The sequence below is a fragment of the Microtus oregoni genome, unplaced genomic scaffold, assembly GCF_018167655.1.
Source record: "Microtus oregoni isolate MIOR12 unplaced genomic scaffold, Mior012 000041F_ref0000270, whole genome shotgun sequence".
Classification (NCBI taxonomy): Eukaryota; Metazoa; Chordata; class Mammalia; order Rodentia; family Cricetidae; genus Microtus; species Microtus oregoni.
In genome coordinates this window covers 19185748-19207659 of record NW_024543208.1, presented here as the reverse complement: position 1 = coordinate 19207659, position 21912 = coordinate 19185748, and the positions used below count along the sequence as shown (strand labels likewise).

Here is a 21912-nt window from a genome sequence, read left to right as displayed (position 1 = left end):
CTTCTCTAGGCTCATTTCCTCTCTGTTCTCGTAAATGTATTTGCCACGTTCACAGCAACATGGTTTAACAATCACTTGGTAATGTATCCGTACTGTCAACGCCCTCCCCCATATTTATTATGCATGTTTTTGCCTGGAACACCAGCAGCATTTAACATGATTACTTCTTACCTGGCATATTTGTCAATGGCTTTCTGCACGTTTCTGGTAAAATTTGTGGGTAGAGGATCTTTGCTCTTTGTGGAGCTGTGCTTCCTGAGTCCTTCTGATAGCCCCCTTCTGGAAAGAAAGGAAGCCAAAAAAGTCGGACCAGGCTCCAACGTGGTGACATGTGCCCTTCATTGACTTACAATGCCCCTGTTGTCGAGTCAGCCCTCTCCCCTTGCCGCTGAGGCCTAGGAACTCCTTATTTTAATTTTTCCTTAGAATCAAAGTTGCCAATAACCTACATAAATATTTAAGTGATCTGAAAACATAGTTAACAACTGTTTGCAGCGAAGTCAGAAAACACAAAGTTGCCTGAATAGTTGGCCGTACTTCTGATACTGTTCTTTTCCAGTGCCTAGGGCTTGGCAAGTGGAGTATGAGCTGTGTTGTTGACTGGTATGTATTCTGCGTTTTAAAGGCTTCTGAAATGTTAAAGTTGAATGGAAAATTAGAACATCTAAAAATCTAGGTAAACTATTAAACCGACCTGGTACAGTTCGTGTTAATCATTAAAAGGCCTTCTCAATGAACCTCCCGGAATATTTGTTTTCTCCTCATCAAAACATCACCTGCATGGGTAACAGGGAACCATTTTTGCTTATTAGCAGGAATCATGAATTTCCATAGAAATAAAACACATATTTCCTGAAGATGGAGGAAGCAGACTCCAGCTTTCAGAGTTTGAGAGAAAGACAACACTCAGTGTGCTTTAGAAACAAAAGCTGCCTTTGCTTCTAATTAAAAATGGTACCTACCTTTTAACATTTATATTTTTAATATACATGGAAAACACCCTGCCTTTCCCTACACACTTATCGTCCTCTATCACAAAGGGGGTTCTCGTAAAAATTAACACTGTCTGCAGAGGTTAGTCAAGGTCATGTACCTTCCACTGATTTTTTTTTTTGTACAGCAATGATTAACAGAATTGTGTTATTTTTCCATTCTTCTACTTATGTCTCATAGGTACAGTTAAATAATTTTCAGGCAAAGATGTTAAAGGGGAACAGAGAAAAGGACATAGCACAGTGCAAGGTTTTACACTTTTCTTTTTTCTGGTGCTGCTGGACTTGAACCCAGAGACTCTCTCTATGAGGCAGGTGCTCTGCCACTGAGTCATGCCATCCAGCTCTTACACCAATAAGCCACTTTTTATTGGCCCTGTTCAGCTCTTTCTAAATCATCTTTAAAATCACTCACATTGTGATTCAACTCTTAGGTAATCATAGAAATTCTTACAAACTAGCTATTCCAAGATCAACCAATATTGCGTCAAGTAGATGTATTTGGAGCCTTAAGGAGTGTAATTTAGATGTGAGCTAACACTCCATCCAGAAACTTTAAAACTTTGGTGTCGTGGGTGACTTTAATGTTAGTCTTTCCTGACACCGTCTTCATAGTGGACCCGCCGCTGACACTTGAACTCAACACCCACTTCTGTAAACTGACAACACAGCAGCCATCCTCCCTAGAAGCCTTGACTCCAAAGCTGTGGAGAAGATGGAAGTGACCTCACCGCAGGGCGGCTAACATGAACGCTTTCAGAGAGCATAAGGTCCTAACATGAATTCCAAACACAGTCACAAAGGGTCTTTGTTTCTTACATTATGTTATTATTATGTTTCTCTCTAGCCAAACGCTGATCTGTCATTCCAAGCATAGTTTAAACAGCTTACTCCCCAGTAAACTGCTAACTCCTCTTAGTCTACTCAGCCTGCAAAAAAAAAAAAAAAAAAACAAAAACAAAAACAAAACATGCAAACTTACGGGACATATCCTAAGCTGTAACTATTTTAAAACCTACATCAGGTGCAATGTCTGTTATGCTATCTAATATATAGACATTTGATAATCTTACGTTAGTTCTTTCCTGAAGCTTGTGTTTTAGAGACAGTAACAGTTTTGTTGTGTCTACATTTGAAACCGAGAGGTGGGCTCCCTCGGGGTGGACTGAACGGAACCACAATGCACTAACTACCTTGTGGGCACATCGAAGTTAGGGCTGAATAGCTAGCTAGCTCTTCAGTACTTCATCCAGAGATTTGACTTCCTCTGTTTTTATTAATTTTTTAAGGTTGATTTTTGATAACTTGCAAAATTGGGTGGAACTGTCCTGTGGAAATTCAAATGTTAACAGTTCTCACAGTGTTCAAAACACCGTTTGAGAGGAGTGTTTGAAATGAGTGTAAGTACAATCTCTGCATCAAAATGTAGTATAGTGAAGTTTTCAGTGTTGTTATTTTTTTTAATGCGGGGCTGAGTGTTGAGCACAAGGCCTCATGCATGCTAAGCAAGCGCTCCACCCCACTAATTAAAGCCAACAAGGGTCTGATTTTAGATTCTGTAACAAACACACGAAAGGGTGGTCGTCCCCCCCCCCCCCCCCCCCCCAAGCCCAAGAAGCAACCCTAACTGCTTCTTGGAGAAGCAAAGAAGTAACGTCATTTGGGAAGGCCTGCTGATGTCAGCACGGCACAATCTCATGAATGAATGGCGGAAAGAACGCACAGACCGGGTGGATTTCGCCTTTGCTGGCCGAGGAAAACACCACGCACTTCTCAGGAAAAAAAGAAGCCATGATCTAAAACTCATTGCATCCGACTGGAATGGCGAACTTACCCAATCACAATGAGCCCCAGATTCTGCTCTGTGTCCCACAAGCCGGGCCCGGAGCCTCGAGGCCTGGGCACCACGGTGCGGTGGCTCCCCGCACCGGCCCCACGCGGGGCGAGGGCCGCCACATGTCCCCGCGATCCCGGGGCCTCAGCTCCGCGCCCGCCCAGCCCTGCGCCCCGAGCCCTGCTAACGCTGCTCCTGCCGCCGCGGCGCGCCCGGGACCCACGAGCCCGCTGAGATGCAGCCAGCGGCACTCCCTGCCCGACCAGCGGGGCCCATCGGCGCGGCGGCTCGCGGGGCTCCAGGCACGGCTTTCTGCTTCGGACTCTCAGGTCCAGCGGAGGCTGGATGCCACAGCGAGGTCTCCCGACCCTCGGATCTCTCTGGCCCCTCGCCTCGGCTCAGACTGGAGTGGGCAGAATCGTGGCCAACACTCCCCGCCCCTTCCCGCCCTCTCTGGCCAGGGCCTCCTGAAAAGCTGGCCACTGCTTTGGTAGATCACAGATTTCTTTAGACAGGGACGAGAGTTTTGGTGGCCTCCCCGGGCCAACCCCATAGTCCTCTTTAAAATCTGGATTTCCCAAGCCGTGGTGCTTCCAGCCTAGCTTCTCCGAAAGAGCATATAGATTCCGAAGAGAAAGGCAAAGAACTGTAAGAGATTTTCACATCCCTCCTCCCCGCATCGACAAGAAGCAAGGTTTCAAGTGAGAAGGCAAGAGAGGTTTAAAATAACCAAGGCCCAGATCTCGTAAATGCGTGATCGATTAATTATTCAATTAGTTGGAGCTTTGGGTCTGATGACACGCAAGATTAGCATCTTTTCCTGTGCTGTCTCTCTTTCTGCAAAATAGATGCTTAAAGTCACGCAAACCAGTCATTTTACTGTAAACCAAAGAGCATCCTTGCTGGTTGACTCATTAGGTTTTAATGCACGGTTTGTTTTCTTGCATGATTTGAAATGAGCTCTCACTCTTTGTAGCCCCAGTTGGTTGGGAAACTCACTGTGTAGCCAGAGCTAGCCCCCAACTGTAGTTAGTAGACCTGTTGCTTCAGACTCCTGAGTGACCAATAAGATTATAAACGTGAGCTATCTCATTCACATGTGTGTGTGTTTGTGTGTATGTGTATACGTGTGTGTGTGTGCGTGTGTGTGTGTATATATATATATATATACTCTTTTTTTTGTTGTTTTTTTTTTTTAAGACAGGTTTTCTGTGTAGCTTTGGAGCCTGTCCTGTAACTACCTCTTGCAGACCAGGCTGGCCTCAGACTCACAGATCACAGAAATCTGCCTGCCTCTGCCTCCTGAGTGCTAGGATTAAAGGCATGTTCTACCACCACCCAGCCCAGATATCTACTTTTGAATACCAATACACAGCTAATTTACTGGAATGAAATAATGGTTCTAAGTGTGCAACTCAGTGGTAAACTGCTTATCTGATATGTAAAAGACCCTGAGGGCAATCTCCAACGACAAAAAAATCAAACTGAATACTCTAAGGTAGAGGCCCATGAGAAGCCCCGCCCCCTTTTGCACTAGCATAGCCACTGCTGATATCCTCAAAGAAACAGGCAACTAAACAATGGAGAGAGTGGGAGAAGCAGCCTTCCCCAGGGAAGAGGGAAAAATCCATTCTCCAATCCCAAGTGCTCAGCCCTGAACTCACAGACACATAAGTAACATTATATGGACTGAACAGGCTTTACTTATATACTTAGGATTACTTATTCATACATTTATATGCATATATAACAATCATTTTTTTAAAAATAGAGGCCATGAATTTGTGAGTGAGTGAGGAGAAGGTGTATGGGAAGAGTTGGGGAAGAAAATGGATGGAGGTAAACAATATTCATTGTATTTTCCCATGTTCGCAACCTATAGAATTCAGATATGCTGTCAAGATTGTTTTCTGCTCCACATGAGGTCACTCATACTTCTATGGGAAGTTCTTATTTCTAAATACCTGTCTGGGAGGACCGAAGAGCAGGTTCTGGGCTGAAACAGGGATCATTGAGTCTGCATCTAGACCAAGGTTGCTTAATTATTCAGTCTTGGTCCTTGCTCAACTTCTGTTTAAAGTATGAAATTCAGGCTAGCATCCGGAAGATGGATGTGGGCTCATTGGACCCCTTTATTGGTTTCCCCTCCCAATGGGTTCACACTGAATAAAATTTCTCTCTGTATTTTTTCCACCATAACTCATCTTTACTTTCACCATTACTGACTTTAACTGGCACATGGAATGAATGGCAGAGCCTACCGTTGCTGCTAAACCATGGCTCTGGCCCTGAAAGCACCCGTTATAAAAGGAGCCAGCAGCCTTCTACACAGAACAGTGTGTACAGTGGGATGAACTTGGAATAACTGTTGACTGTGAGATAGCTGTTTCTGAGGTCTTCACAAGCCAAACCCTGGAGGAGCAAGGATCTGAACTGAGACAATAATCATCTAGCCCATGCCTAAACCCGGGCTTCTTAATAATTCATATATATATATATATATATATATATTGCCCTGTCTTCTATTTCCTGTGAATTCTGCTCAACACGCAAATAGTTCCATTTTCATCTATTTCTATCTATGACATTTCATTCACTTCTATCTTTATTCCAATTTCAAAATCTAGAGCAACACCGCCTGCTTAAGTAATAAAGTGACAAAATCTTATCATTCAATGGATCTGGAGATTCTGGAGTCTAGATTCTAGACCGTCCACCACTTTCCAGAAGAGAAGAAGTGGAAACACATTTATAAATGAATACTCATTTATACACACAGCTACACACATGCATGCATGTGTACACAAATGTGCACATATACATGTGTGCTTCCAACTCATTCTATTATTCTGGAGAACACTGACACCTAAAAATCTAGTGAAATCAGAAAAAAATGAGCCCAGTTAATAGCAACATCATGGTGATTGCCTCTGTGACAAATGTACTATAGTAACAGATTCTAAAAACAGAGCATTCTTTTAGGAACCATTGTAAAATTTGAATATACTTAAAAACACTTACACTTGATGTCGAAATCCCTCTGTATGATGTAAATATATTTTGTTACCAATGGTTAATAAAAAAGCTACTTTGATCTATGGCAGGGCAGAATATAGCAAGGCAGGAAATCCAAGCAGAGATAGAGGAGGAAAGTAGGTGGACATGGGGAGATGCCATGTAGCCGCCCAAGAAGCAAGAGGTAACAAACCAGGAGCCTCATGGTAAAATATAAAATAGTAGAAATGGCTTAATTTAAGATATAAGAGCTAGCTAGGAAGACACCTGAGCTGTTGACCAAGCAGTGTTGTGAATAATATAGTTTTTTTTGTGATTATTTGGGTCTGGGCAACAGGAAAAATGAAGGAACGGTCTTCATTTACATACATTAACCTTCCTTATTCATTGCTGGTTATCCAAGACACTGGTATGAAAACATTGTCATCCTACACTAGAAGAAAGCCAGTAGATGGCGCCATGTCCCTTTTTTGTCATTATAATCCTTGCACTGAACATAAAACTACGTGTTTTATTGTTTTGTCTTTTGAGTTTTTGTTTGTTTTGTTTCTTCGAGATTTGGGATTCACGAGATTTTCATCCCAGAATAGATGGAGAATCCTGTTTAGATCAGGAATCACCCTTTCTGAGACAATTATCTGACAAACACAGCAGGCAGGAAATGTCCTAGTATTAGAATCTACTATGGGTCACTAAGTATTCTACTTCTAAGTTTCAAAACTATTCCGAGTGACGCTTCTCTCCTATACAGAAGAGAAAAACAAGGCCAGTAACGTTTTGCAATTGCCAAGAGCTATCAGTGTTATCCAAACTGACACATTCTGAGCTCAGATATTTACTTTATAGAGATTTGTCTCTATCCATTCTTCAGCTGAAGGACATCTAGATTGTTTCCAGGTTCTGACTATTATGAATAAAGCTGCTATGAACACACCTGAGCAAGTGTCCTTGTGATATGATTGAGCATCCTTTGAGTACATAGCCAAGAGTGTACAGCTGGGTCTTAAGGTAGGTTGATTCCCAGTTTTCTGAGGAACTGCTATACTGATTTCCAAAGTGGCTGTACAAGTTTGCACTCCCACCAGCAATGGATGAGTGCTCCCCTTACTCCACATCCTCTCCAACGTAAGTTGTCACCAGTGTTTTTAATCTTAGTCATTCTAACAGGTCTAAGATGGTATCTCAGAAGAAAATGTGATCCATTTACACAATGGAGTATTACTCATCTGTTAAAAACTATGACATTATCACATCTGTGGGCAAATGATGGAACTAGAAAAAAATCATCCTGAGTGAGGTAACTCGGATCCAGGAGACAAACATGGCATGTACTCACTCATAAGTGGATATTAGCTGTAAAGTAAAGAATAAGGAGGCTACAATCCATAGCTCCAGAGGGACTAGGTAACAAAAAGGACCCAAAAAGGAAATGCATGGATTTCCCTGGGAAAGGAAAATGGAAGAGACCTCCTGGGTACACTGGGGGCAGGTGGGGATGGGAACATGAGGAATCGGGTTGAAAGGAGAATGAAGGGAGAATAATGAAAGATGTCTTGATAGGGTGGAATTTAGGAATCAGGTAGATCCCTGATGCAAGGGAAACTCCCATGAATCTACAAGGATGACAAGAGCTGAGACTGTTAGCAATAGTGGATACATAACCTGAATTGGTCAGCCCCTGTGATCAGATTGGTGACTACCCCAATTGTCATCAGAGAATCTTCATCTAGCAACTGATGGAATCATATGCAGACCCACAGCCAAACGTTAGGCCAAGCTCAGAGAATCTTGCTGAAGAGAGGGAGGAAGGATTTTAGGAGCCAGAGGGGTCAAGGGCATAATAAGAAAACCCACAGAAACAACTAACCTGGCTCATAGGAACTCACAAAGTCTGAATCAACAACCAGGGAGCCTGTATGGGACTGACCTAGGCTCTCTCTCTTTCTCTCTGTCTCTGTCTCTGTCTCTCTCTGTCTCTGCATAGATAGATAGATAGATAGATAGATAGATAGATAGATAGATAGATAGATAGATTTGTGTGTGTGTGTGTGTGTGTGTGTGTGGTTGTGTGTGTGTGTGTGCATGCCAGTTGTGTAGCTTGGTGTACTTGTGAAACTCCTAACCGTGGGAGCAGGAGCTGTCCCTAACACTTTGACTGTTTCTTGGAAACCTATTCCTCATACTGGTCTGCCTTGTCTGGCCTCAATATAACTCTGTGGAACATCTTTATAGGGCATAAAGAGTCTCACTCTGTACTTTTATTCATACTTATAACCATTACCATATAAGCATTTCAAACTCTGTCGTTTAATGCATGATTAATAAAAGCTCAGAGAGAGAAATTGGGGTTCAGCCTGAAGATCCAAAAAGCAAAGCAGTCAGCCACTGACTCTTATCTTGACCTCAGTCTGAAATGGCGATCTTGCCTCCAGGAATCTCAGAATGGGACTGTGACTGAGAACTGTTTCCTCCTGTTTTATAATCCTCTCTAGGACTGGGATTAAAGGCATGCACTGCCCGGTTTCTATGGCAACTAGTGTAGCAACTAGGATTCAAGATGTGTGTTACCATTGCCTAGTCTGTAAGGCTGATCAGTGGGGCTGTTTTACTCTCTGATCTTCACACAAGCCTAACTTATTAAAATACAAATGAAATACCACTGCAATCGTTTAGCTTCAAGCCCTTCTTAAAATAACAAGAACAAAACTACTTCCAAAAACCTGTAAATTGAAATAACATAGACATTACAGTTAGCCTAAGAATCTACATACAGAATCCGATGTGCCCACTGACTTCTGCTCCCACAGATCACAGCTGAGCTCTGTAGGCCTCAGTGTTGACTTGCACCTGTATCCCCTGAGCATTGGTCAGAATAGGAGTCATTGGACCTTGCCTTACTCTTTCCACTTCAGCAGTTACAGGGTGAGAATTTGGGTTTCTCACCAAATCTCAGGGGTCCTGCCCTCCGTGGACCCAGCTGAGACTGTGGGAACCATGGTTCCTATTCGTGTGTTTGATAGTTCTTATGTCAATTCACAGCCACACCCTACTCCTCGAAGGACTCAGCCCAGGAACTGTGTCACTGTTGGCCTGTTCTCACCCCTCAGTATGTATTAGTTAATTACTGTATTTTGTTTGCTGATTGTGTGTGTGTGTGTGTGTGTGTGTGCACGCGCGCGCGCGAGCGCGCACACGCGCACAGCATTCCAGTGCACACACATGAAGAGGTCAAAAGATGACTTGCATAAGTTGGTTCTCTTCTTCCACCGTCTGAGTCCCAGGAGTCTAACTTGGGTTTTCAGGAGTGACAGCAAGCAGCCTCACCTACTGAGCCATCTTGCCAGTCCCTAGACTTCTGATTACAGATGTTGAAGAGGATCTGGCTGAGTTTTCCTATTACAGAAGAAAACGAGGCCCACAACCTGTCACTCCAAGCCAGGCACACGAACCCTTGCTCTAGCATATGACATACTCAGCCAGGCTTCCTGATACAATTGGTGACCATCTCTCTAAGTAAAACCCACTCTGCCTTTGGGTGGGAACACAAGCTGCAGAAGGCCCTTCCCAGCCACGGAACAAAACTGTTGGATACTGCATCTGGCCAGGATAAGTATGGAATACACCGGGCTCAGAAAAAGTACACTTGAGAGAACACAGAAGTTCCTCTTCTTGCTGTGGGGCCCTTAGCTGAGCAAAGCCGAAAGGAGAACTTAAGTTTACAAGACTCCAGGGGTGACTGGGCTCTTGGTGTTTGCTTCCTGCCTCATGAGAAGTGAGAGTCCACTCTTCCTCCACTGCACAGACAGCACTTAGACCAAGTCAGGCCTGGAAACATTTCAAATATGACTTTACTTAACGCTTTTTTTCTAGCTGACAACCACCAAATGCTTAAGGAGGTTGGAAATGGAAAATAAGGGCCACAGCTTTCTTTGTTTCAACTGAGAGGTTGGGGTGTGTCTACCATCCATAGTGTCTCAGGACATCAAACACTTGGGTGCAAACCTTGTCGTGACACATGACAGAGGTCATCTGCCCCCACCACCAAGCTCCTGCTTCACATGAATCCATTATGTTCTGTTTAGCACACACAGTGAACACAAAAAATGTAAACTAAAGTTGAAAAAGCATGATGCTAAGTAAACTAAGTAAGACATGAAAGAAAAAAGTGGCACATAGTTCTACATCTGTGAGGCAGAGAAAGAAAGCAGAATGGTGCTTCCAGGGGAGAGGGAGGAGAGGGGGTGAGGAAGGGAGGGGGATGTGGAGATGGATGTTAGTGATGGTGGTCACACAACCACCATCTAGCCAACTACCTAATTATATTTAAAAATGGTTAAGATGATATTTTGATACGTGTATTTATTGCAATTTAAAAATATACCACCCAGCTGGGCGGTGGTGGTGCATGCCTTTAATCCCAGCACTCAGGAGGCAGAGGCAGGTGGATCTCTGTGAGTTTGAGGCCAACCTGGTCTACAAGAGCTGGTTCCAGGATAGGCACCAAAGTAACAGAGAAACCCTGTCTCGAAAAACATATATATGTATATGTGTATATATATATATATATATATATATATATATATATATATATATATATCAGCTTTCAGAGTATCCCCAACTTGAAAGAAGTCTTGGAACAATGCAAGATACTACACATTGTAGTGGTTGGAATAAGAAAGTCCCTGTAGGCCCCAAGTTCGAATATTTGGGACCCCAGTTGGTGTGGTTGTTTGGGAATGACACGAGGGTGGCCGTGTAGGAGCAGGAGTGTTACTGGAGTCAGACTTTAAGGGTTCAAAAGATTTGTGCCATTCCCTACCACTACCCATCTCCTACTTGGGGATCAAGATGTGAGCCCCCAGTTGTCCCTGATGCCATCATGAATTCTGACCTTCTCAAAACAGAAGCCTCAAATTAAATGCTTTCTTTTATGAGGTGATTTGGTCATGAAGTTTTATCAACAGGAAAGTAATAAAGATACCTGATTAATCATTACCAATACGCACACTAGAAACGAGTGAACAAGAGGGAAGCACACATTATCCAAACCCCTCAACAGCAGCACATGGACCCTGATCCCACACAGCTGCAAAGCCAACTTAAAGATTAATTAGCGGTGACTCTGACGCTCAAAACTTCTTACGACCCCGCCTTACTGTGTCTCGCCAGCACAGAACACAGTGGCTGAGAAAGGAGGACTTTAAATGCCAAGCAGAAAAAGGATCCGTGGAATCGCTTATTAATAGCTTTGAGGAGTTCACTGGGGTTGTATTTTTCCTCTTATATAAGCCCATAAATATTCATGATTCGTAAAAGTTTGAGCAAATCTACAACAACTATTACAAGAAGGAAAAGCTGGAATTCAAAGTGACCAAGTATTGTAAAATAATTTGAGATTTTTTTTTTATCTTCGTAACAGAACACAAAAGAAAAGCAAATTTTGCAAAAAACCAGAAGCTTGCACACACATGCCTCCAATACTAGCACTTGGGTGGGAGGGGGGGGGCTTGAGGCCAGTCTGGGAAACACACTGAAATCCTGTCTCAAAAGCAATACACACCACAAAAAAACTCAGACTTTACTAAATTTTACTCATTTATGTTTCCTAGATTGGCCACAAACCATGATATCCTAGCATCTGCCTCCCAAAACTAGTCTCAGAGGCATGTGCCATTACACTTCCTGGGTTTGCAAAAAAAATTTTTTCCTACCACTGATGATACTTGATTTTCAGACATAGGCAGGATATATTTAATGGATTTTTTAAAAAATCAAAATGTAGCATAATGGAACGACTGAAGAGAAGGCTTAGCAGTTTAGAGCACTTTCAGAAACCAGAGTTTGATTCCCAGCACCAACACTATAAAATTATTGTCGTTACTACTTCATAATTATAATTTTACTGCTGCTATGAATTGTAGTGTAAATATCTGATATACAGGATATCTGATATGCAATCCCCGTGAAAGGTTGAGAACTGCTGTTCTGGAAGATTCATAATATACTTTTTCTTGCTTATAATTATAATCCAGTTGAAATTGCCTTGAGTATGGATGGGTGTATATAACATAAGCAATCAAATTTCTTTTAAATCTTAAAAGTTACCCAATGGACACTGAGCCATTGAAAATAGTATTGTTGATGAGTGCATAAAGAAAAGTTTATATATATGCATACGATGCATATATGCATACGTTTCTGCATATAATTATGTGCACACATACATGCATATAATAATAAATAAATGTATTTATTATATACATGTATATATAAACAGTAGGGTGTTGGTCAGTGATTCAGAGGAATAAATTTTTCTGCAGAAAACTAAATGAAACTATTAATCAAAATAAGTTAGATTCAGGAAAAAAATTGTATATTTTTTCTCATATGGAGAATATATGTTTAAGAAATTAACATAGAAAGGGGTGGTGCTTTAATTAGGCTTACTATTGCTGTGAAGAGACATCATGAAAGCCTAACCTGCTGATATTCTAAAATCCACACTAGCTCTCTTGTACTTAGAGTGATTGTACATATCATCATTTCATCCACACACAAACATTTCTTCTTCCTTATATGTAAGTGGTGTCCTTTGTAAACAGTACTGAACTCATAGGAGATTATTACATTTGCTTTTCAAAGCAGACTGAGCTGGGAGCCCGGCCACTTCAGGTCTCCTTAATCCAATCAAGATCGGAGAGCTGAAACTTGATTTCAGAACCAGGCGAGCTGGCTGATTCCGAGCGCACCTTAACTCTTGAGTAGGCATTAAAGTTTCTGAGCTTTAGCAGCTGCTCATCGCTGATAGCTGGTCTGAAACAAGCTGGTCTACGATGGCTGGAAGCAGAACGGAGGTAGACTTTGTAGAAAATCTGGTTCAGCATGTGATGTGAAAGCCCATTCATCTTCCAAAAGAATCCTCACCAAATGACTTAGTCTTTTCTAGCGATTTAATGCAAGAATAACTCATCAATTATTACAAGGAAAGTCAAGTTGCCTCCTGCTTCACGGTCACTGTGGGGCAACCTCAAACACTTTCACTGAGGATTGCAAATATCTGGATTCAGTGTGTGTTTGTAGCACATACGCACCAACACTGCTAGACTCAAAGTGTGCCCAGTACGTTGCCAACATGAGATACGATAAACAATAGAGAAGAAATTGAAGTCAGTTTCTTCTGTGAGCAAATAAGCTCTGGAACACAGCAGCTGCATTTCCATAAAACAAGCACCAGCTCTTTACCACAATAAAGATCAAAGTGTGAAGACAGTAGCAGTGGGTGCTAAGGTTTTCCACAGGAGATTCTGATTTTGCTTTGTTTTATAATGTTTAGTGGTATCTTTTCAAAGACAGAAATTCCCAAAATGACTGCTGCAGAGTGAAATTAATTTCTCCTTACCCATGAGTAAATCAAATCACAGTTCTAAATGTCAAAATCAGCTGTAAGGTGGAAACCCCCTCCCCAAAAAGGAGAATTAACTTTATCCACGACTTATGGAAGGGAATAAATTATCTTTCCTTTTGACTAACAGGCCCTTATATTCCCATGGAGATAAGGACTTAGGTGAAGCAGTTATGCTAACACTTGCTCTTGGAGTCTTCATATGGTGTTGAAATGTAGACAAACAGTGTTAGAAGCTGCTGAAAACTTGATCCCTGTCCTCCAGTGGTGTCACTTCCGAGTGGCTAATCTCATCTTCAACCCATGTTACATTTTGGCTGTTAGTTTAAATGTTGGTAACTTCTTGAGTTGCACATATTTTCAGTAATCTCAACAGTTTTTTTTTTTAAAAAGTCCTTTGTTTCAATGATGCTATAGTATTTAAGATGGTTTTGGAATTAAACATGTTAACACAGTCAAGACATATAAAAGTAACCATCCCACCCCTACATTGCAGAGGAGCTATGCATTGGATTAATTCTGTCTGTCTGTCTATTATCTATCTATCTATCTATCTATCTATCTATCTATCTATCTATCATCTATCATCATTTATCAATCACCTGTCTATATCTGTCTACCTATCATCTATCTATCTATCTATCTATCTATCTATCTATCAATCTATCTATCATCTATCTATCTATCTATCAATCATCTGTCTATCTATGTCTACCTATCTATCATCTATCTATCTATCTATTTATCATTTATCAATCATTTATCTATATCTGTCTATCTATCTATCTGTCATCTATCTATCATCTATCAATCATTTGTCTCTCTATCTATCTATCATCTATCTATCATCATTTATCAATCACCTGTCTATATCTGTCTACCTATCTATCATCTATCTATCTATCTATCTATCATTTATCAATCATCTGTCTATCTATATCTGTCTACCTATCTATCATCTATCTATCTATCTATCATTTATCAATCATCTATCTATATCTGTCTATCATCTATCTATCTATCTATCTGTCATCTATCTATCATCTATCAATCATTTGTCTATCTATCTATCTATCTATCTATCTATCTATCTATCTAACTAGTAAGTAAGATGGAGCTGAGAAGCTATGAGAAAGGGAGGCGGATAAAGTTATCCTAATTGGTTGTACGGATTGAGCTTTCCTCAGTTACCCCAAGTTCATATTAACATTAATGCTTAATATGAACTAAGAAAAAAAAGGGGACAACAGTGAAGGAGTTTTGCTTTGTGCAAACTGTTGGAATAGGATTATTAAAAGCGAAAGTCCAAATTCCAAAAGGCATTGCCACCCAAAGTATGCAGGAAAGCAGAAATTCCACAGTTAGAATTTTGTAATGTCATCATTATTCAATCTTACAGGGAACTCGAGAGCAGGCTATCACATTATGGAAAATATGATGTTTACAGAATTCAGTGAATGAATTCTTTAAACTTAAAAAAACTATTCATATTTACATATTTATTTGTGCATTTTTGTATTTATTTGTTGGGGTAGGGGTGTGGGAAGTCAGAAGACAACTTGCTGTTCTGGGGATTGATGTCAAGTTGTCAGAGTTGGCAGTAATGAGGTACCCTACAGACTGAGTCATTTTACTGGTCCAGGAACCCTTTATATATAAGAATATAGCAGGTCTTTATTGTTACTTCTTCAGTGTCTTCTCCAGAAGGGCATGCATGCCTGGAAGGCACCCAAGCATTGTAAGAACTGCCAAGAGCAGCCAGTTGTCTTGTGAAGTAAGTACCTCCCATTCTGAATTCATCTTACAGTTTCTTTATCAACAGTCCTGTGTTTTAAACTCCTTCATGGAGTCTTTCTGCTACTGGCATTTTATCAGAAAATTTCACACTTACATGAAGGCATTAAATAAGCATTTACTGAAAGGGGAAAAAAAAGAAATCAGGTATAGCTATTTATTTCCCTAAGTAGGCAGGGCAGGTGTAGACATGGTGCCCGCCAGGAGGTCAGACAGAGTCTGGTGAAGGTCCCTGAGCTTGATCTGGATTGGTTAGCACAGTTGACAGAAAATTCGGCAAGATTAAGTGCAGGGGTGCAAGAGTTAACGTCCTCAAACGTGTAAAGAATTTTGAGAATCTAAAACATTTGTGTGTATGTATGAATGTGTATGTTTGTGTGTGTGTCCATATGTTTGCACGTGCCTGTGTTTGAATGTATGTGAGTATGTGTACATGTATTTGTGTGCATTTGTTTGCATGTGTATGTGTTTGCATATGTTTTAGTGTGTGTATATTTGTGTGTGATTATAATTATGTGTTTACATGTATATGCGTTTACATGTGTGTAACTGTGTATATGAGTGTCTGCATATGTGTTTTTGTATGTTGTTTTTGCTTTCATTGTTGCTACTGCTGTTCTGAATAGCTTCACAAAATAGATACAGCCCAAGCCTATCTCCAGCGACTCCTAAGCCACAGAAGCAAGGGGAAAGACACCTCTAATGTGATTGGCTTTTGTGAGCTTGTACAGGTGAAGGACAATAAATGATGTGCCAGTCAATCCAGTGATGTCTGAGGACATCACATGGCATGGGTTTCCTCATGTCCATGAATCTCCTGGCCCCGTGTCACATATTAGATCCTGACTCCAGATTAGACAAAGGCAAGCATGATCAGGACAACATAGTTTGTTTCCACCCTTTAGCAGCATCTGAACTTCAAATGCAAATTAAATTTAAGCCATGAGAAAACCCCTTCATGGGGAATGAAGCCAATGACCTCATTGTGACATGGTGGCTTCCTAGGAGACTCTCGACAAGAATCGCCATTAGTCACTAGTTTTAAGCAAGAGTCTCTCCCAGGGGACAGACTGTATATTTGTAACAATGCACGAAACCACCTACGTGTAAGTTTTCAGTCAAAGACCTTCTTTGGTTGAAATTATTTATGTAAGCTCTGACTTATGAGAGAACCTGCCACTGAGGGCTCAGAATGGATAATAAAAATGGATAGGATATGTCTGTTAGTTAACAGTCTCAGCTCGGAGCAAAGCATAAAGTGTCAGAAATTTCTTTCTCTGTATTCTGAACAATTTAGAAAACCTCCTCTTTAGCTACAGAGTCTCTCATTGAACCTGGGGCAAAGCCAGCTGCCAGCAAGTCCCTGCCATCCTTCTGTCTCTGGTCCGGTCCTGGCTTTTCTACACGGGTCCGAGGATACGAACTTCTCAGCTCCTCAGTCTTGCGCGATGAGTGTACTTACACACTGAGGTATCTCCCTGACCCCTTTGTGGTCTTTTGAAAGGTCTTCCCTTCTGTATCTCCAGACACTGATACCATGGGTCTCGCTGGTGCCGCTTCTCTGCATGAGCACACTCAGTCACTCTTCCCATGTTAACTGAACACAACCTGGTAGCCAAGAAATTCCTTGCTTTCTCTCTAAGCGCCTCACAAAAGCTGGCTCCTAGTAATGTCATCTCCCCGCATGGCATGTTATTCTGCACCCCTGTGCTTTGTCTCACAACTTTAGTCTTCTAAAATATTCTCCCAAATCCTGAATAAATGTATGTCCAATTTTAATTTTTTTTAAAAAAAAATAAACTATAATTTCAGGTCCCTGATGCCTTCGTTGTCCTGTAGGTTTATTTATGCGCACCCCTCTTGCCTTGGCTCTGTGTTCTTGGAAATTCATCTCTTCTTTTGTACTCTAACAATTAAAGTCTAACTTCCTGAAAATCAGGTATTTGTAATCTACAGGTTGAAAGTTCATGTTTGGAAATTAATATAGTAACTTTCACTGAAGATTGTAGCAAAAAAAAAAAACCTCTACTCTGTACAAAGGAAACTGTGTGTGATAAATGATACATGCAGAATACTGAACATTCTGAAAAAATAGTTGTGGAGTGTGTCTATGCCAGGGGTGTTAGGAGTGAAAGACGAGTTGGAGAGAAAAACCAACAGAGACCAGAGACTGGGATGAACGAAAAGTGGGAAGATGAGAATAATTTTCAGAAGTACCGGCGATATCCATTATCCATACATGTGTGCAAGTCCAACGGTTCCACAGGCACAGGGAACTTCCCCTGTGAAAGCTGACACCAGACTAGGGACTTCTATATCATACATTGCCTCCTTTAATCACTACAATATCTTTGGAGATCATTATTTCCAAATCAATGGAAGGGAAAGTGAATTGAGTGAGCTGAGGAGCTCTTAATATTGTTGGGGCTCCTTTAAAAAAACGGATTTGAATCAATCAATCTCAATTGGACTCCAATATGTGCACTAAAATCTTGTACCAGTTTGGGTGAATTGTTGCTACTATGCAACTTGAAAGGATCCCAGTTCTATATCATGTGGATGTTGCTATATATGTGTGCTGTATGTGCAGACTAGCAGACTATTACATAGGAAAATACCTAAACTTGCTTTTTCAAGATATAGCAGGAGACTAACCACTAGCACAACCACAGTTTTACAATTTTGGATAAAATAATAAGGAAAACAGTTTAAAATTGAAGCCAGTAACTGCCTTAGCAGTAAAAAGAAAATTGTTTTATGCTTAACAAAGTTATATGTTGAAAAATTATGTAAGTTTGTGCATTCATGTATTTGGATGCATACATGTATGTACATGTGTGTATGTGCAAGTGTGTGTGTGTGTGTGTGTGTGTGTGTGTGTGTGTGTAGGCCAAAGACTATTTGTCCCTGTCCATCTTGTTTTGGAGACAGGGTCTCTCATTGGTGTGGATATAGTTGATGTAACTGATATAACTAGTCTGGTTGATAACAACGCCCAGTTATTTGCCTGTGTCCACCCCCATCATGTTGGAATCACAATCACGTGCCACCACCCCTAACTTATTTTATGTGCATAACTTATTTTATGGGGATAGAATCCGGGTGCATGAATTTGCATGACAAACACTTTACCAGCTTACCTATTTCTCCAGCCTAGGATTCTGACTTTTAATGAAAGGTTTTAATGAAAGGCTTGGTCATATGACTCTAATAGAATGTAATAGCCACTTAACGTCTGTAGGCCGAGCTCATGAGTCATCCCTGCGGGAACAACAAGTCCCAGGAACTTACTCTGAGAAAATACCCAGACAACAAAACAAAAAGGCCCAAGAACGATCACTGTTATAGGAGGACAATAAAATTGCGTCTGGGTTCTTTGAGATTGAGAATTCATGAGAGTGGACGCTAGGAGGAAGACAATATTTTTACTCATCCATTTAATGCATTTTTATTTTAAAATTTATGCCTTTGGGGAACACGTGTTGCCATTCGCATCATGGTGCTATTCTAATAAAGAATATAGAATGTACCTCAGTCACAGCATTGTGTATGTGGGGGGGGAACGGACAATTTCTGTACAAAGGGTGGGCAATGACTAACAGTCTGTATATTTTTCTAGAATTCAGAGGATTATCCCAGGATAGGAGACACACTTCCTTTTTGGTGTTAGATGCTAATATACCTTTTACATAAATTGCTAGGAATTCTTTCTTCTGCAGAATGAATCAGTAAGACCTTTACAGGGAACCAGCCGTGCAAAATGAGGCAGGAAAGGGCGAGTGGGAAATGGGGCAAGTGGGATGCGGTGTAGCGAAAAAATGGAGAGGGAGGTGAAGGCCAACATCAAAAGTTTTGGAACACATACCCAGGGGTATGGGACATGAGGACAAAGAAAGCTCAGGTTCCTCCACCATGACTCAAATGTAGCCCTTTCTACTTATCAGCCGATTGTGTATTTATCATCTATATATCTACCTGCCTGTCTACCCATCTATCATCAACCTCCTTTGTCTCTCTGCTCTCTGACATTCCCACTTTCTTTCTGTGTGATTCTCTCTCGTTACCGAGTTAAGCCATGACTTCAGATTTTCTTCTATAACTGAGCGCCGTGGTTTAAAGTTGGATCTGTGGGCCTCGGGAATAGGATTCCATTCTTTCTGTGTTGTCACGGTTCTCTCTTCTCGATGCTTTCCTCCTCCTATTTCCACATTAACCGAGTCTCTCTTGCCATGTCCTTTGACTTTTGAAAACTAAGCATTCACTTTTAATATGAATCAAGCAGACCAACAGCAGCAACTATCTACTGACAGGAGATAATCTCCATTCATTTTCTGATAATGGTTACTTCTTCCATGTTACAAATGATGTAAAGGAAAAATGCATGATGCATCAGCCCGTTCCTCTTCATTTTTGCCTTTTACTGAGAAAAGAATTTAGAGCAGTAGAAAGAACAAAGGAATTTTATATCTACAGAGAAAATTAGAGGCTTAGGTTTATCCACTGCCTGTAAAGACTTTTGGCTTCAGCTATAAAGTGTAAGTGTATCATCAGGAAGATTTTTGAAAAAAAAAACAAAAACAAAAAACCACACCTCCAATGCATTTTATTTCTGGAAGCAGCTAGAACTCAATTTCTTCTCTTTCAGTAAAATTTAACGCATTTGCTAATCAGATTAACTTCTGCAAATCACACCAATGCACAATTATTGAAAACAACGGTTATTGTAAAGGTTTCGGAAAATACAAATATGAACTAATATGTGCATGAATCAGGGTGAAAGACACTTCCTTTCCCGGCTTTTCTGCCTGTTTCAGTGTCTGTTTGCTAAAAGCACCAAGCCTCGAGTTTAAGGTAACTGCGTAGGTCGGTTTGCTCATGAAACATTAATTGTATGACTGTTAAGGACCAGTTGCTAATAACAAAGGCTTAATTCCTTAGGTAATTGGAGCAGCTTTCCAAGTGCAACTGTTTTTCCTTCGGGGTGGGGATTGGTTGGCAAACAAATTTTGTAACATAGTATTTCAAATGAATGACTTAATTTAACTTACCATGGCACAATTCCTGGTTTAGGCAATGACCAGGATGTCAGGCACTTTTGTGAAACTGTACCTATTTATACTGTGAAGGAATTAGAATCAGTCTTGATTTAGTAGGGACCTTGTTAGGTGACGATGGCAAATACCTTGAGCTATGCCACCCAACTCTTCATGCCGAAACCTGTCTGAAAAGGAGCTGCTGGGATCTGGGATTTTACTTTTCTTTTATAAGCATTCAAAACGACAAAAAAAAAAATAGTAATTGTAAGCACTTAAAAACAGCAATATGCTCTTCTCACAAAAAAAAAAAAAGAATCCACTGTAATTCTAGAGTCTAGATTTTTTGTCAGAATGATGTGTTCTTTGTGCTTTTGATTTTAAAAGGGACATTTGTGTGTGTGTGTGTGTGTGTGTGTGCGCGCGCGCGCATTTGCTGAGGAAAGTAGCCTCCAATTCCCATTTATGGTGAAGTCAGCCCATGTTTCTGTAGTAACTCAGGGCCCCAAGAGGGAACTCTAGACCTCAGGGAGACTTAATCCTAAACATCACAGGTCTCCTTTGTGAGGGATGATGCGATGCATATGTAAATTAACTAGATGTCACTTGGGATCAGAAAAACATTGGCTGATCCTTAGACACTATGTAAGCACTGTTTGGCAGTTTCCTAAATCCATCCATTGCTGCTATGGCGTACAGTGGGTCACCTGAGCAGCTCCTGTCGCAACGACGGGTGCTAGAAGAAAGCCCTGTCACAAGGACCGGTGCTAGAACTCATGAAAACTCATAGTCTAGATTTCAACGCTTCTGTAGCAGAGACCTGGCATACAGTCCTCTCCCTCCCTTTTTTTCCTCCTCACGTTAACAGAAGTTTACTCCGAGAATGTTATGGAAAAGTTTCTTGTAGTGTGATGGAAAAGACCAGAAAGTCTGGAATGGGAGGAAATGAACCTGGGAAGAGATGTGTAGCAGGCAGAGGGTGGGGATCAAGAGAATGGACAGACTGCGACTCACCCTTCTGGATCTTCCTGGGAGTCGCTGTCGGAGGCCCACTCCTCCCCAATGTCCGGCAGGGTGAAAAACAGTGTTTTGGGGACAGGTCCTTGGGCCATCCACGCACTGGGCTCTCGTTCTCCGGGACCCATCAGCTGACGAGGGGTCCTTGGACTGGAGGTTGCACTGTTATTTCTGCCCACAGGGACGGTAACAGAGGGCAGGGTCGCCCAGACAGTGCCTGGGCTGGGCAAAGCCACTGATGCCATGGAGCCCGCAGAGCCACTACCACGGCCTAGGAATAGCGCTCTGGATGCTCCTGGGCTGCCAGGCAGAGACCCCGGGCACCCTACTGCTTCCACCCTGCAGGTGACTGCGGAGCTCCTGGGATGCAAGGCAGAGTGCAGAGGTGTGGAGGGCTCCCGTGAGGCCGTAATGTCTGCAGGCAGAGATGGGAGCAGAGTCAAAGTCGCTGCTCCGCGGGAGTCAGAGACCACTGATCCTGTGACGGTGAAGCCTCCAGGGTGGCTGGGGGGCTCAGAGGATGCCGAGGTCTTGAAAATCTTGCCAAAGAGAGACCCCAGGTCCAACACAGCGACCTTCATGCCTTGGTCCTGGAGAGGCCACCGTTGCTGCCACCACCGGAAGGTCAAAGACACCAGACGCTGGGCTGCAGGGCTCCATCCACCACCACCTGCAGCGATCTGGACCAGGCAACCCTGGGGAAGAGCAGGGTCCTGGGGTCCTGGTACACAGTGCCCTTGAGGCTTCTTTCTCCACGACAGGCACCTGTTTAGCTCCTCGGGTGTCTGACAGATCCTCCTCAGTGGATCCACAGATTGCTGAAGC

At 41.8% G+C, this 21912-nt stretch overlaps 1 protein-coding gene across 4 annotated transcripts in view; it reads right to left on the bottom strand.

Annotated features, from left to right (window-relative positions):
- Fam149a (family with sequence similarity 149 member A) overlaps positions 1-21668 on the bottom strand; it is a 45464-nt gene extending 23796 nt beyond the window's left edge. Inside the window, exons 1-3 of one of the 4 annotated variants that reach the window (XM_041632557.1) lie at positions 2827-2923; positions 695-776; positions 172-279 (exon numbers count right to left, since the gene is read on the bottom strand). In XM_041632557.1, coding sequence (XP_041488491.1) covers positions 172-279; positions 695-717 — 131 coding nt within the window. In that variant the 5' untranslated portion in view covers positions 718-776; positions 2827-2923. Of the gene's footprint in view, positions 1-171; positions 280-694; positions 777-2826; positions 3218-21084 lie in introns of those variants that run through there. The other 3 variants (XM_041632556.1, XM_041632558.1, XM_041632559.1) reach the window with 3 other exon arrangements.
- Positions 21669-21912: the final 244 nt, after the last annotated feature.